Source organism: Seriola aureovittata, chromosome 16 (genome assembly GCF_021018895.1).
Source record: "Seriola aureovittata isolate HTS-2021-v1 ecotype China chromosome 16, ASM2101889v1, whole genome shotgun sequence".
Taxonomy (NCBI): Eukaryota; Metazoa; Chordata; class Actinopteri; order Carangiformes; family Carangidae; genus Seriola; species Seriola aureovittata.
The window spans coordinates 24,413,589-24,426,582 of NC_079379.1; the positions used below are offsets into that span (position 1 = coordinate 24,413,589).

The following is a 12,994-nucleotide window of genomic DNA, read 5'->3' on the forward strand; positions in this document are numbered from 1 at the left end:
TGTCATCGTTACAGCCTCCGTACAATACACAAAGACAATCAAACTGCCCCCACAGCAGTGAGAGATGATGTGGAGCGAGCAGGTCATTAACCCCACAGTGATGATGCAGAGTCCTGTACATTATCTCTTATTACTCTGCTACTTGGGTTGGAAATCAATAATTCCCCACAAAATATTGATTTAATGATGATTTTATTGCTTCTGTTAAAGAAATCTTTCATTAGACTCGGCGGTTGGACCTGCGTCCGTAGCAACGCACGCTGTTTAGCTCTACCTTCTTAAGGTTAGTGTACTTAGCATTATAATTCACTCTGAACTGAGCGTTTCCATTGATGGTGAAGTGAGACTTAATATTGATTATTGACGGTTTCGTCCTCATTCATCTCTGTGTTTCTTTGTTGCCGGGGCTTTGCAGGTCACACATTTATAAAAAACAAAAAATATAAAATATACATTTCTTTATATGGGTCCTCATTTTCCTGAAGATTTACATATATTATATATATATATTCTAATTTAAAGATATGGACAGAGTTGATTCTTGGAGTTCATCAGGCAGAGTGAGTAAACTGAACCATTCCACATTTAAAACCATGTTGGACACGAGGTGGAGCTGTAGTTCATTCAGCCTCCACCTGTGTCTGAAACCAGGTGAACCTCACGATGCTTACTCCCCCCCCCACACACACACACACACACACACACACACACACACACACACACACACACACACACATCCAGAGGAAATGAGCCTGCTCTGCTTGTTTCCACCAAGATTCCAGAGGCATGACTAATGCCCTCATGTCAGGCTGCACACACATTAACACACAAGTCTCTGTCCTGTTCTCCCTCACATACACGCACACACACACACACACACACACACACACACACACACACACATACACACACACTCAGGGTTTTTACAGTATGGCCACAGAAAGTTGCACAGCTTCAGTTCAAATTGTCCCTCTCCCCACTCCCCGTCATTTTCATCAGCGCTCAGGCGTCGTCGCTGCTGGGGTTTTCATTCAACAATATATATTTATATGCTCATTCCCCAGAGCCTTGGCAAATATTACAGGCTCTTGCATAATCCATGGAAAGTGCGAGACACGTCTGATTGCATCTGTAATCACGCACCTTGACTGCGGGTCCAGCAGCTCCCGATTTCAGTGCACACACTGCCACCCTAAGGCCCAACGGTGGAGTGTGTGTTCAACAGCAGACTCAAAATGAAATGTAATCTTCAGTGTGTTACACTTTCGAAACAGACTGTTCAGATAGAAGTATAGACTGACAGATAATTGAGTCTACGTGCCAGAAAACACGCTCAGAAAATGTTCAAGTTCGCCGTGTGAAACAGAGAAAAGAAGCAAATCTTAATCTTCCTGTGAGTTTCTGGATAAACCAGGTTCTAAACCTAAAGCTCGTCCGTCCACGTTTCCATACAGTGTGGTGAAGTGAGCGTGATCTGCTGACAGGGCGACACGGCAGGAAACACGGCTGCAACGGTTAAACAATATAATGAAAACATCACTGTTGTAACTGCAGCGCAGTGTTGGAAAAACAAAACCATACGGGCATTTGTACAAACATGTAGAAATCATTTACCGTGTCCACTTCCTGTTCCTCTGTCAACTCTCACCCACAATGCAGTGCAGTAAATGTGTAGCTACAGTGAGACACAATGCAGTAATACGTATTTTACCGTGATGAATGTGAAGTAGCCGTTAGATACACCTGTTCGTACCTGCAGGTTTGAGTTAAGGACGCCGCTGTATGACATCATCAACACGTGTCATCAGAGACGGGGTTCTCTCCTTCCTCGTCCTCCTCGTCCTCCTCGTCCTCTGTCGGGAAATGATAACACTGTAGAGACTCACTGATGCGGCTGAGATCTGCAGACGCTCCAGTGGGGGGGTAACAAACAGAAACACTTGCCCCACCAGTCCCGTGTTTGAGTCGTGGCATCTCTTCAGTGAGTGTAGCATTATCTTAATGTTGTTTTTCTTTAGAGCTTCTTAAAGGAGTGCAAAAGGGGGAAATCTGCGATCTGCTCCACTTTAATGTAACGAGGAGTCCACTTCATCGTTGTGAGGACTGTTTGAAGATGATATTTGCATATGCATTATTGCCTTCAGGGTTGGAATCATGCAGAAGTTTAACATGCGACGCCCCCCCACCTTGAACACTTGTGTAATCTGCTGCAAATTATAATGTGATGAAAATAAAAATCAAGGTAGGTGTTTCCTCCACATCGCCGGCGGCTGAATATGATGTTCAATATAATGAAGCCAAATAAAAGCCATTAACATGAGGAGTACACAGGGAGTTAAAGGGAACTGCCAGCTCCAAAGTCCAAAACTGTTTTTAATGGGGGGGGTTTGAGCTAGTGTCTCTATTCAGTCACCTTAATAATCACTAGTGTTCTCACATCTGATGATCAGTTTTGACTTTAAAAAGCTCACAGTTATCAGAGCTGAACACTAGCAGCCAGAATAAAGGATTTAAATGAGCGTTATCTAATTGTAACCATCACTGCAATAACTCGTCTGCAGCGAATGAGTCGACATAATGAGATAAACTCTTCCTTCCTAATCAAACCCGGCTTCACGCTGTGATACATGTGTTAGCCTCTAGCTTGTCTACATCAGATAACGCAAAGACGCGGATTTGTCATAGTTGAGCCTCAAGACTGACTTGATTTCTGTGTGTGTGTGTGTGTGTGTGTGTGTGTGTGTGTGTGTGTGTGTGTGTGTCAGATCGTCAGGACCTGGAGGAGCCCTCGAAGGTGGACCAGCTCCAGGAGCCGCTCCTGGAAGCTCTGAAGATCTACGTGAGGAAGCGTCGGCCCAGCAAACCACACATGTTCCCCAAAACCCTGATGAAGATCACAGACCTGCGCAGCATCAGTGCTAAAGGTGGGAAGGACATGTCCAGTATCAGGTTACTGCAGTTACAAGTAGCAGGGTGACTCTGACAAAAGAGGCATCAAGCTTTACCTACAGAAAACACCGGAGGCTGCTGTCAGTGTGAGTAGAACCACCGAAGAACCTCCCGGCGCCTCCACCCACGATTCAAGGCACAGACGTCTTGTTCCAATGCAACGTGGAGAACTTGAAAAAGGTTCAACTTTATGCAAATGTTCTCTGACGTGGGTCAGTAACGACCCGGAGACAGAGGCGGTTTTGTTGTTTGAGAGTGAATGTTGAACTCACATTTATCAGGTGGGCAGATTGTAATTGTCAGATGCAGCACGACAGGTGACAAAGAACACGGGGAGAACATTACCTCGACTTTACGGTCTATAAACTGGTAACCTGTAAAACCTACTCGTTTTGAATATGTATAGAATTGTGCACATTCTGGATTGGCTCATACTGAGAGAGAAATGCACACAGCCTGTATTCAGAAACTGAGCCTTAAAACCAGCCGTCAGGACTTCTGGAACTTTGTGATGTCACAACAAAGCAGTCACCAAGCCCCGCCCACCTGGACCCACCATCCAAACCTTGCAGGATTTGGTTTCTCTGAGTGTTTTTACCTGAAATCTGCTTTATTTTTATTGGATCACTCAGAAAACAGTCAGCCAATCAGAAGAGAGGCTCAGAGCCTCTTCTGATTGGCTCACCGACCTGTTGTTACTAGAGCTCCAGAGAGAAGCCTGAGAGAGGAGATGTAAAACTACACTACACAGCAGTGTGTGATCACAGCTGCTTCATTTTACCTCAACACTGCTAATGCTAATCTAAACCCAGCGTCCACTTACCAGTTTTTCTTTTGTTACATCTGTCAGCTGCATCTGGTTGTTTTCATTGATGGATGGAGTTTGCTGAGTTGTCATGGAGATGGCTCAGTCATCATCACACAAGAATAGTTTTTAGTTAGTCTGTTATTCAGGATATTTTAATCAACCTGCTGCTCCAAGGTCAAGAAACATCTTTCATGCTCCAATTTAGTGTCTCTTTTTTTTTTTTTTTTTTTAACCCTCGTCGTTGTCTTGCAGGAGCAGAGCGGGTCATCTCTCTGAAGATGGAGATCCCAGGTTCCATGCCACCGCTCATCCAGGAGATGCTGGAGAACTCGGAGGGCCAGGACAGCCAGAGCAGCAGCAGCACTTCAGCTGAGGCAGGCGCCAGCCCCAGCAGCAAGGGCAGCCCCAAAGAGGACGCCCCTGCTGTGGAGTCGCCGGAGTCCCCGGACACTGAGGGGGCCACAGCCACACCGCCCAGCGACGACCCCTAGGAGGCACCCTCGGGTGCCTCTGAGACTTTCTCTGACATTTCTTTGCACAAAAAAAAGAACAGCCGGGCAAGACGTCGACCCCCTATAACCCCTCTGCCCCGACTCTTCGACGCTTGGTATTACCTTATCTTTATATCTTTCTTCTCCCATTCCCCTAAGATTCCCTCCTTAAAAAGAAAACATCAACACGGAGGCCTCAAAGGATCAGCGCTTTGTGTATAATTCTGAATTGAGCTCTTCTTCGGCATGGTGTCTCTGGGACTGGGACAGGAAAAGGCGTGGCCCTCGCAAACCGCCAGAGATGATACTCCTCAGGTCTCCTGTGTAACTTCTTATCTGCATGACGGGAGTTGGATAAGTGGTTTTACTCCTCTCTCTCTCTCTTTCTCTCTCTCTCTCTCTCTCTCTCTCTCTCTTTTACTCTGTCCTCATCTCTTTTCATCTCTAATATTGTTGGCATACATGCATTGTACATACCATTGTATGGTTAGATCTCTGTTTCTATGATGAATTTTGTGGTGCTTTTTTCATTGTCTTAAATATTATCTTTGAGGCGATACATCACGGTTTAAAGAGGGACTGATTGTAAGTCCTTCAAAAAGTTATCTAGAATGTTATTGCATATAGACATTATGGAAGTCTAATATTTTATATTTGTTCCTATATTTAAAACAGTTTTTGTCTTTTAAAACACTTATTAGTTCATGTGTCTACATGAATGAGTGTACATCCACACCGCCAGAATGCAAAGCTTCTCTCCATATCGACAGCCAAGTCTGTTCCACTGTTTTCTCAAAGGAGGGAAGCACAACAGCAAAAAGCCTTTTGACACACACTCATCAGATTGACCGCAGCTGTTTAACTTTTCAGTCTTGGCATGAACCGCAGAGACCCGGCGCACCAGATTAGATTTGGAATCAGCCTGTCGATGAAATTAACTCATTTGGTGGCTGTATCTCCTCAGAAAATCAGTTTACCTCACTGTCAAAATAAATTGGGGAAATTAGGTTGTTGATAGATACCAGAGGTTTTTCTGCAGTGGGCTGTGATCACGTAGGACACCCTATACTTCTGCTGGACCGTGATTCATCTTTAGCTGTGCTCCGTTACGAGCTTTCACAAGTTTAACAAATTTCTCCCCCTAAAGAAAATGAAGTTCCCTAACGTATCACGCTTATTATTACTGGTCTGAAACCACGAGTGTCTGGCTTCACATTATGCTACTTCATATTTATCAACCTAATGTGCAGCAGCATGAGTTCACTGTTCAGAGGAAAAAATACAAGAACAGAAAGTGTCTCATTGCCAGTGAAACTAATTTATCAGAGAATTTAAAGGAATACAGATGTTAGCAAGCGGAGACAACGTTCTTCTCCTCACTTTAAAGGGAGTCTGTCCATCTACAGGATAGTTAGTTACAGGATGATGGTAGAACATCATGTAACAGAAACACAAATAGAAGAGTAATCAGGTCAATCAGCTGACTCAGTAATGTCAGTTACACACAATATCGATCCAGTGTTAGCGAACAACAGCTAGCCTAAGACGCCATTAGCTAAGTTTTATGCAAGAACGAGACTGTAGCAGCTAAATCCCGAGTGTGCTGGACCTAGCAAGTTTTATTGCAGTTTAGCTTTTCATTTGTAACAGAACGAATGTGCTAATTCATCTTTCAGTTCACTCTCTCTTCCAAATAAATTTAGCTAATCAAACTCTTTGTTTAAAACCCGTATGATCATCAGACTGTGGTTCTTTTTAAAGTTCCTCTCCAGATGTTTTAAACGTAGCAGACGTATCAGAACGGTTAGCGCAGTTAGCATCTTTTATTTGTTTATGTTGTTTGTTAGCTTGTAACCACCTGGCAGTGGCTGACACAGTGTTAGCGGTTGTGCTAATGCTAACTCTCGCTCTCTCTGTAGTGACAAGGTTTCAGGTGTATTTAGCCCCGCCCCCTGTCCCCACAAGTCATCAGGATTGGTTCCTTAGGTTTGTGACATATGAAACCCTGGCTGTCTGTTTATGAGACTGTCATTGGTTCACTGCAGTTCAAGGTGGAAACACTCAGTCATGGTGTTGATGATTATTTCATCATCATATATCTGTATTATATAAAAGCATTATATGGATGTTAACGAGGTTAAAATCTTGATTTTCATATGAGGAGGTCTTTAATAATGTTGCAGAGTTCCCTAATCTTAATTATCTTGATGAGTATATTTGCTATTACTGACAAGAATCATGCAAAACTACTAAAATAAGACTCGAGATTTAATAAACCAAAGTTTCAAGTATTGGAAGTAGCTCCTGCCGCTGCATGTGTTGGGTAAGATAACATTAAAACGCTGTACTTATGAGTTAACTGCTAAGATCTTGGAACGCTGCAACAATGCTAAAAGAAGCACAAACTTAAACCAAACCTCAGATTAGCCAAACTCATTTGGAAGAGAAAACTAAAGTTAAGTGTCATATTATTACCCAAGTAATAATAAACCAGTTTTCCTTTTCGCCTCTTTGTTGCCTTGTTCCCCTAAAGTCTCACTTCCTCCGTTAACTAACTCGGATTTGCGCTGAAGCTTCCGCTCTGATTACAGCCAACGGCAGTTTTGACCTCTCCATTAAATTGCCTGAATGTCAACCTAATGAGTGTGTATCTGCCACCAACAGCATGAACTACCAAGGCTCTGCAAACACACACGGGCTCTGTTATGGCCTTATGAGCAGAGCTCCTCAACCCGCTTTTCTCTACCTTTTCAGAAGTGTCTTGTTTGAACCAGTGAAACACAGGGGCAATGCAATCCTTAAAACACTGATGACCGAGCTGCGTGGGTCGGGAAGATTGTACACTAAAGCACATGGTGGGGTGGTATCCACAAGCGTTCGCCTTAGACTTTAGACTTGACAGTGTAAGCTACATTTAATGATGCAAAAGGAGATCCCAGATGACCCTTCACTGCCCTGAGAGGTGCAGCTGAGTAAAGCTTCTCCGTGGACGATAGATGCAGCTGAGCTCTTAATCTCATAGGCGGGGAGGTGGGAGGTGTAGCGTATCAGATGAGGCAGTCTCGCTGAAATTAAAAGATGATCCTCGAAAGCTGCTTCTCTTCTCAGCTGATGTCACACATCATACTGAACAATGAGAATTAAACTCCATTATAGCCACTTACAGGACCCAGGTCCCTCACTACGCTGCTGTTCCCCGCTGCCTCAGTGGCTCCGTTCACTTTAATATCAAGTGATTGTTCACTCACAGCACAGGGGACAAACTGACTGTAGCACTTCAACATGTTGAACCCTGTGAAACATCGCCGTAGCATCGTAACAGCAGCGGCAGGGTCAAAGTTCAACTTTAAACCACTCAAGAATAAAAGTTATACATCATAATTAAATAGCTACGGAAATACTCTCACTCCTTTAGGAAGCAGGTGTAGATGACTACAGAACAGACAGTCTCGACTCAAGGCCCAGTTACTCCCTTGTTCTGGAGCTTTCAGCTATATCACATGGTCTTCTACCAATGTGCTTTCCAAAATCACTCCCCTATTGCTCCACAATAACCTTTTACCAGTTTAAGTGGAGTGTTCAAAATTCCCAGTGTAAAGTTTGTGCTCCAGATAGTTTCCCCAGTCTCCATGACATGTACACTAGTTCACATACACACAGCAAACATTACAGCCGTGTGACATTAAACATGTCACTGACACAGAAGGATGATGACTCAGACATGACTCCATTTGCTCCTTAATACAGACACATCTACTGACCATCTGTTATATGGGGAGCAGTGAAAGAGAGTCTGGACTTTAACTAGCAACGGTTGAAGTGACGGCTATGTATACATTCCCATGTGTTGCCGTAGTGATGGAAATCAAAGACTGCTAAACATTTAACTCTAATAATGGCTACTTTACTTCTTCAGGAAACCAAGGTCGCTCTGACGCTCTGAGCTAGAGCTGTTGATATTTGCTTTAGAGACAATTTAATATCAGATGATGAGTTTGAATAAATCCATTTGTTACTTCAGCACCACGGACAGCGTCATGGTTTCATCAATACACAACACAGTGTGGCAGGTTAACAACAGTTTGTGTTAACAAAGGTGTTAACACCCCCCCACCCCCTTCCACGTTGACTTAAAAGTTGAGCTTGACGGTTAAACCGTGAATGATTAAGTTTGATGATAAATACAAATACAAATTCAAAACCAAATATGACTTTGGCACCTGTTTTTTTTTTTGGCACAAAAATACTCCCATACATATTAAACTAAACACCGAACTCCATATGAAAGAGTTGCAGAGCGTCGGGCAGTGAAGGGTTCAGGGTCTCAGCAGCACATAATAAAAACCCATCTGCATTCCATCCCTGCCCAGAGATACATATCATAAGGGAAACCAGAGCTGTTCTTTTATTTTATTTTTTAAAATTAAATTTGTTTTGTTTCGTTTTGTTTTACCGTGTTTGAATGTGAATAATGTCATGGAGTCCGTCAGAGGAATGATATGCAGTGTTAAGGAATATTTACTTCTATCTCAATGTACCATAGGAAATGCTCTCCCTTGATTTTCTGTCTTGCTCTCCTGGTGAGAGGCATCTAGATGTTTTTTCTTTTCCTTATTTTTTTTTTTTTTTTGAAGCTGGAAAACCTTCACAGCCGAAGAATGTCCACATCCACCCCTGAAGTGTCCGGCCAGCCCTCAGGCGCTTGGACACAGCAGGAGCTGTTATCTGTTCCTTTAGGAAACAACTTCACAATGCTGAATTACTCTTGTTTGTTTCTGTTGAATGTTGTACCGACGTAACTGTAATACTCTACTATCTAGCTCACTGCAAAGGTGTTACATAAATGGTGTGTGCTTTGCATTTCATTTGGCAGCTCTGTGGAAAAGACGCTCTGTTATTTGTCCTTGGGAACATCAACTCACATCTAAGTGTAAAAAAAAAGAAAAGAAAAAAGGAGGAGGAACTGGAACTTGGCTGGCTGATCTGGACATCCAGGTCCTACTTCACTCAACACACACATTTATGATTTGGGACAATGACAAAGAGAAACTAATGAATGGAAGAAAGGGGCGGCCAAGTCACCTCAGCACCTGATATTGTCGATATGTTCTGTTCCTGTTTCATGTCAAACAACAGAGCTGCCCCCTCCCCGTTCTACACCAGGAAGCCAATCAGCTGTCGTCAATCAATCAAACCCAATCAATCGACAGCTATTTGGTTAACAGGTCAAATGATGAACTAGGAATTGACTGAGCAAGTGAATAAGTGCTTTGAAAACCAACAGGATTTGATTTAATGAGATTTCATCAGCTGTAGTTAATAGTAGAAGCCAATATGGAAAAATCGCCCCTCAGATGTTCAGACAGCATCCACTGGGAACATGTTAAAGCTGCACTACTAAATATTTTTATATAAATAATGGATCACATACTGTAACTGTGTGTAATGTGAAAGGTGTCACTCCTAAAGAATGATCACACACAGAGTCCATTTCGGACTAACATTTGTGAGGAAGACAGAAAGTATGTGTGTGAGTGCACATTTGGCCAATTGTCTTCAAGACAATTAATTATAATTATATGACTTGAGAATCTGGGGCAAATTAAAGGTAGAATTGTCCTTTTTGATGTTGAATAAAGTTTTGAATGCCTGATAAATACAAATACTCACTTCCCTGGAATACTACAGTACGGAGGCCAAGAAAGGCCATTGTCGCAAATATTTTTTTATCCTGTTATCCCGAGATAACGAAGGTCGTTATCCCGAGATAAGATATTATCAGGAGAAAATTAGTTTTTAATTTTTTTGCTCTTTTGTTGAAATCATTTTCTCCTGATAATATCTCATAATTAAAAAATTCATTAAAAGGATAAAAAGAATATTTTCGGTTATGGCCGTTGTTAGCTTCCGTACTACAGTATAATGACGATGGTGAGTGTTTAAGCTAAAGGACACTAAAATAGAAAAACCCAGGACAATTTCCAGTTTCACTGTCTTGGCAGCTGCCACACAGCTGCCACACATTATAGGCAGCCAAGATGGCTACCCAATTGCTAGCATTGTAGTCAAACCATGTAAACCTAAATGAGCTATTTTTATTGAGCTACATATTTTTAATTGCATTTTAACAAGTGAACCCAGATAAAGAAGTGTTATTAATGATGTTGTTTTCACCAAGTATCAGATGTTCCCAGTTTATGACTCAAATAACAGGTAGGAGGTTGTTTTTTCCGCTCATTAGTACCGTCTGACCAATATTAGCTAAGCGGTGGCTAACTAGCTACTCAGCCAATAAAACCACAAGAAAACACAAAAACATAGCAGTAAGGTTAAACCCTGTATCATCGCCACATATCAGTCCAACTCTAAATGAACCAGGAGCCAGAACATGTCTGTGGACCTCAGTATCAGTCGTTACAGTAGCTCTGTTGTCTGTCCTCAAGCTGTTTTGGTAGACATCACAAACTGTCCATAGTTGCCTTTTTTCCATCAGTTACAGAGAACCTCACCACCAATCATATGCAGTGTTGTATAGTCATGTTAACATGAGACATGATGGTCACATCTTTCTGGCCATGAGGGTGGAAACGGGCAGGGACTGATGTGGATTAATCCCATCAGCCCCTGTTGTTGGCCCGTAGGGTGAAGTTGACCTCAGGAGCTGCTCCGAGGTTTGAGCTTCGATCTTGTTTGCTCTCCATTTTAAATATTGTCTTTGTTTGTACATTAACATATGCTTTTTATGTTCATATACTGTTTAACTTTACCATGAACTGTCCTGGCAAAGTAATAAAATATATTTATTTTAAAATGGCTGTGTGTGCATCTATGATGTATGAATCTTCATGAAAGCGTTATGCCTAACTATACTATGACTTTTTTATGCCTTACTATACTATGACTTTTCATGTATTTTTATCTATGACTTTTTTATGCCTTACTATACTATTTCTTTTTGATACCTTACTATACTATGGCTTTTCTGTGCCTTACTATACTATGACTTTTTGATACCTTACTATACTATGACTTTTCTATGCCTTACTATACTATTACTTTTTTATGCCATACTGTACTATGACTTTTTAATACTTCATTTATCTATGACTTTTCATGTCTTACTATACTATGATGTTTTAATGACTTTTTATGCCTTACTATAATATGACGTTTTTATGACTTTTTATGCCTTACTATACTATGACGTTTTTATGACTTTTTATGCCTTACTATAATATGACGTTTTTATGCCTTAATATATTATGACTTTTCATGTATTTTTATGTATGACTTTTCTCTGCCTTACTATACTATGACTATTTATACCCTACTGTACTATGACTTTTTATACCCTACTGTACTATGACTTTACTATGCCTTACTTTACAATGACTTTTTATGACTTTTTATGCCTTACTATACTATAACGTTTTATGACTTTTTATGCCTTACTATACTATGACCTTTTAAAGCCTTACTATACTATGAGTTTTCTATGCCTTCTTATACTATGACTTTTTTATCCCTTACTATACTATGACTTTTCTATGCCTTATTATACTCTGACGTTTTTTGACTTTTTTATGCCTTACTATACTATGACTTTTTATGCCTTACTATACTATGACGTTTTTTGACTTTTTATGCCTTATTATACTATGACTTTTTTATGCCTTCTTATACTATGACATTTTATAACTTATGATAACATGACTTTTTTATGACTTTTTATGCCTTACTATACTATGACTTTTTTATGCCTTACTATACTATGACTTTTTTATGCCTTAATATACTGACGTTTTTATGACTTTTTTATGCCTTACTTATACTATGACTTTACTATGCCTTTTTTATGCCTCAATATACTATGACTTTTCTGTGCCTTACTATACTATGACTTTTTAAAACCTTACTATACTATGGCTTTTTATTTCTTTTTATCTATGGCGTTTTATGCCTTAGTATACTATGACTTTTTTATGCCTTATTTAATATCACTTTTTATACCTTAATATATTATGACTTTTCATGTCTTACTATGTATGACTTTTCTCTGCCTTACTATACTATGACTATTTATACCCTACTGTACTATGACTTTTTATACCCTACTGTACTATGACTTTACTATGCCTTACTTTACAATGACTTTTTATGACTTTTTATGCCTTACTATACTATGACGTTTTATGACTTTTTTATGCCTTACTATACTATGACCTTTTAAAGCCTTACTATACTATGAGTTTTTTATGCCTTCTTATACTATGACTTTTTAATGCCTTACTATACTATGACTTTTCTATGCCTTATTATACTCTGACGTTTTTTGACTTTTTTATGCCTTACTATACTATGACTTTTTATGCCTTACTATACTATGACGTTTTTTGACTTTTTATGCCTTATTATACTATGACTTTTTTATGCCTTCTTATACTATGACATTTTATAACTTATGATAACATGACTTTTTTATGACTTTTTTATGCCTTACTATACTATGACTTTTTTATGCCTTACTATACTATGACTTTTTTATGCCTTACTATATATGACGTTTTTATGACTTTTTTATGCCTTATTATACTATGACTTTTTTATGCCTTATTATACTATGACTTTTCTGTGCCTTACTATACTATGACTTTTTTATGCCTTACTATACTATGGCTTTTTATTTCTTTTTATCTATGGCTTTTTATGCCTTACTATACTATGACTTTTTTATGCCTTATTTAAT

The 12,994-nt window shown here is 40.2% G+C and overlaps 1 protein-coding gene across 2 annotated transcripts in view; it reads left to right on the forward strand.

Annotated features, from left to right (window-relative positions):
* The window catches only part of LOC130184031 (retinoic acid receptor beta-like), a 96,611-nt gene extending 85,552 nt beyond the window's left edge, over positions 1–11,059 (forward strand). For both annotated transcript variants that reach the window (XM_056399789.1, XM_056399790.1), the window contains exons 7-8: positions 2,766–2,924; positions 4,010–11,059. In XM_056399789.1, the coding sequence (XP_056255764.1) occupies positions 2,766–2,924; positions 4,010–4,248 (398 nt within the window). In that variant the 3' untranslated portion in view covers positions 4,249–11,059. The remainder of the gene's footprint in view (positions 1–2,765; positions 2,925–4,009) is intronic.
* Positions 11,060–12,994: the final 1,935 nt, after the last annotated feature.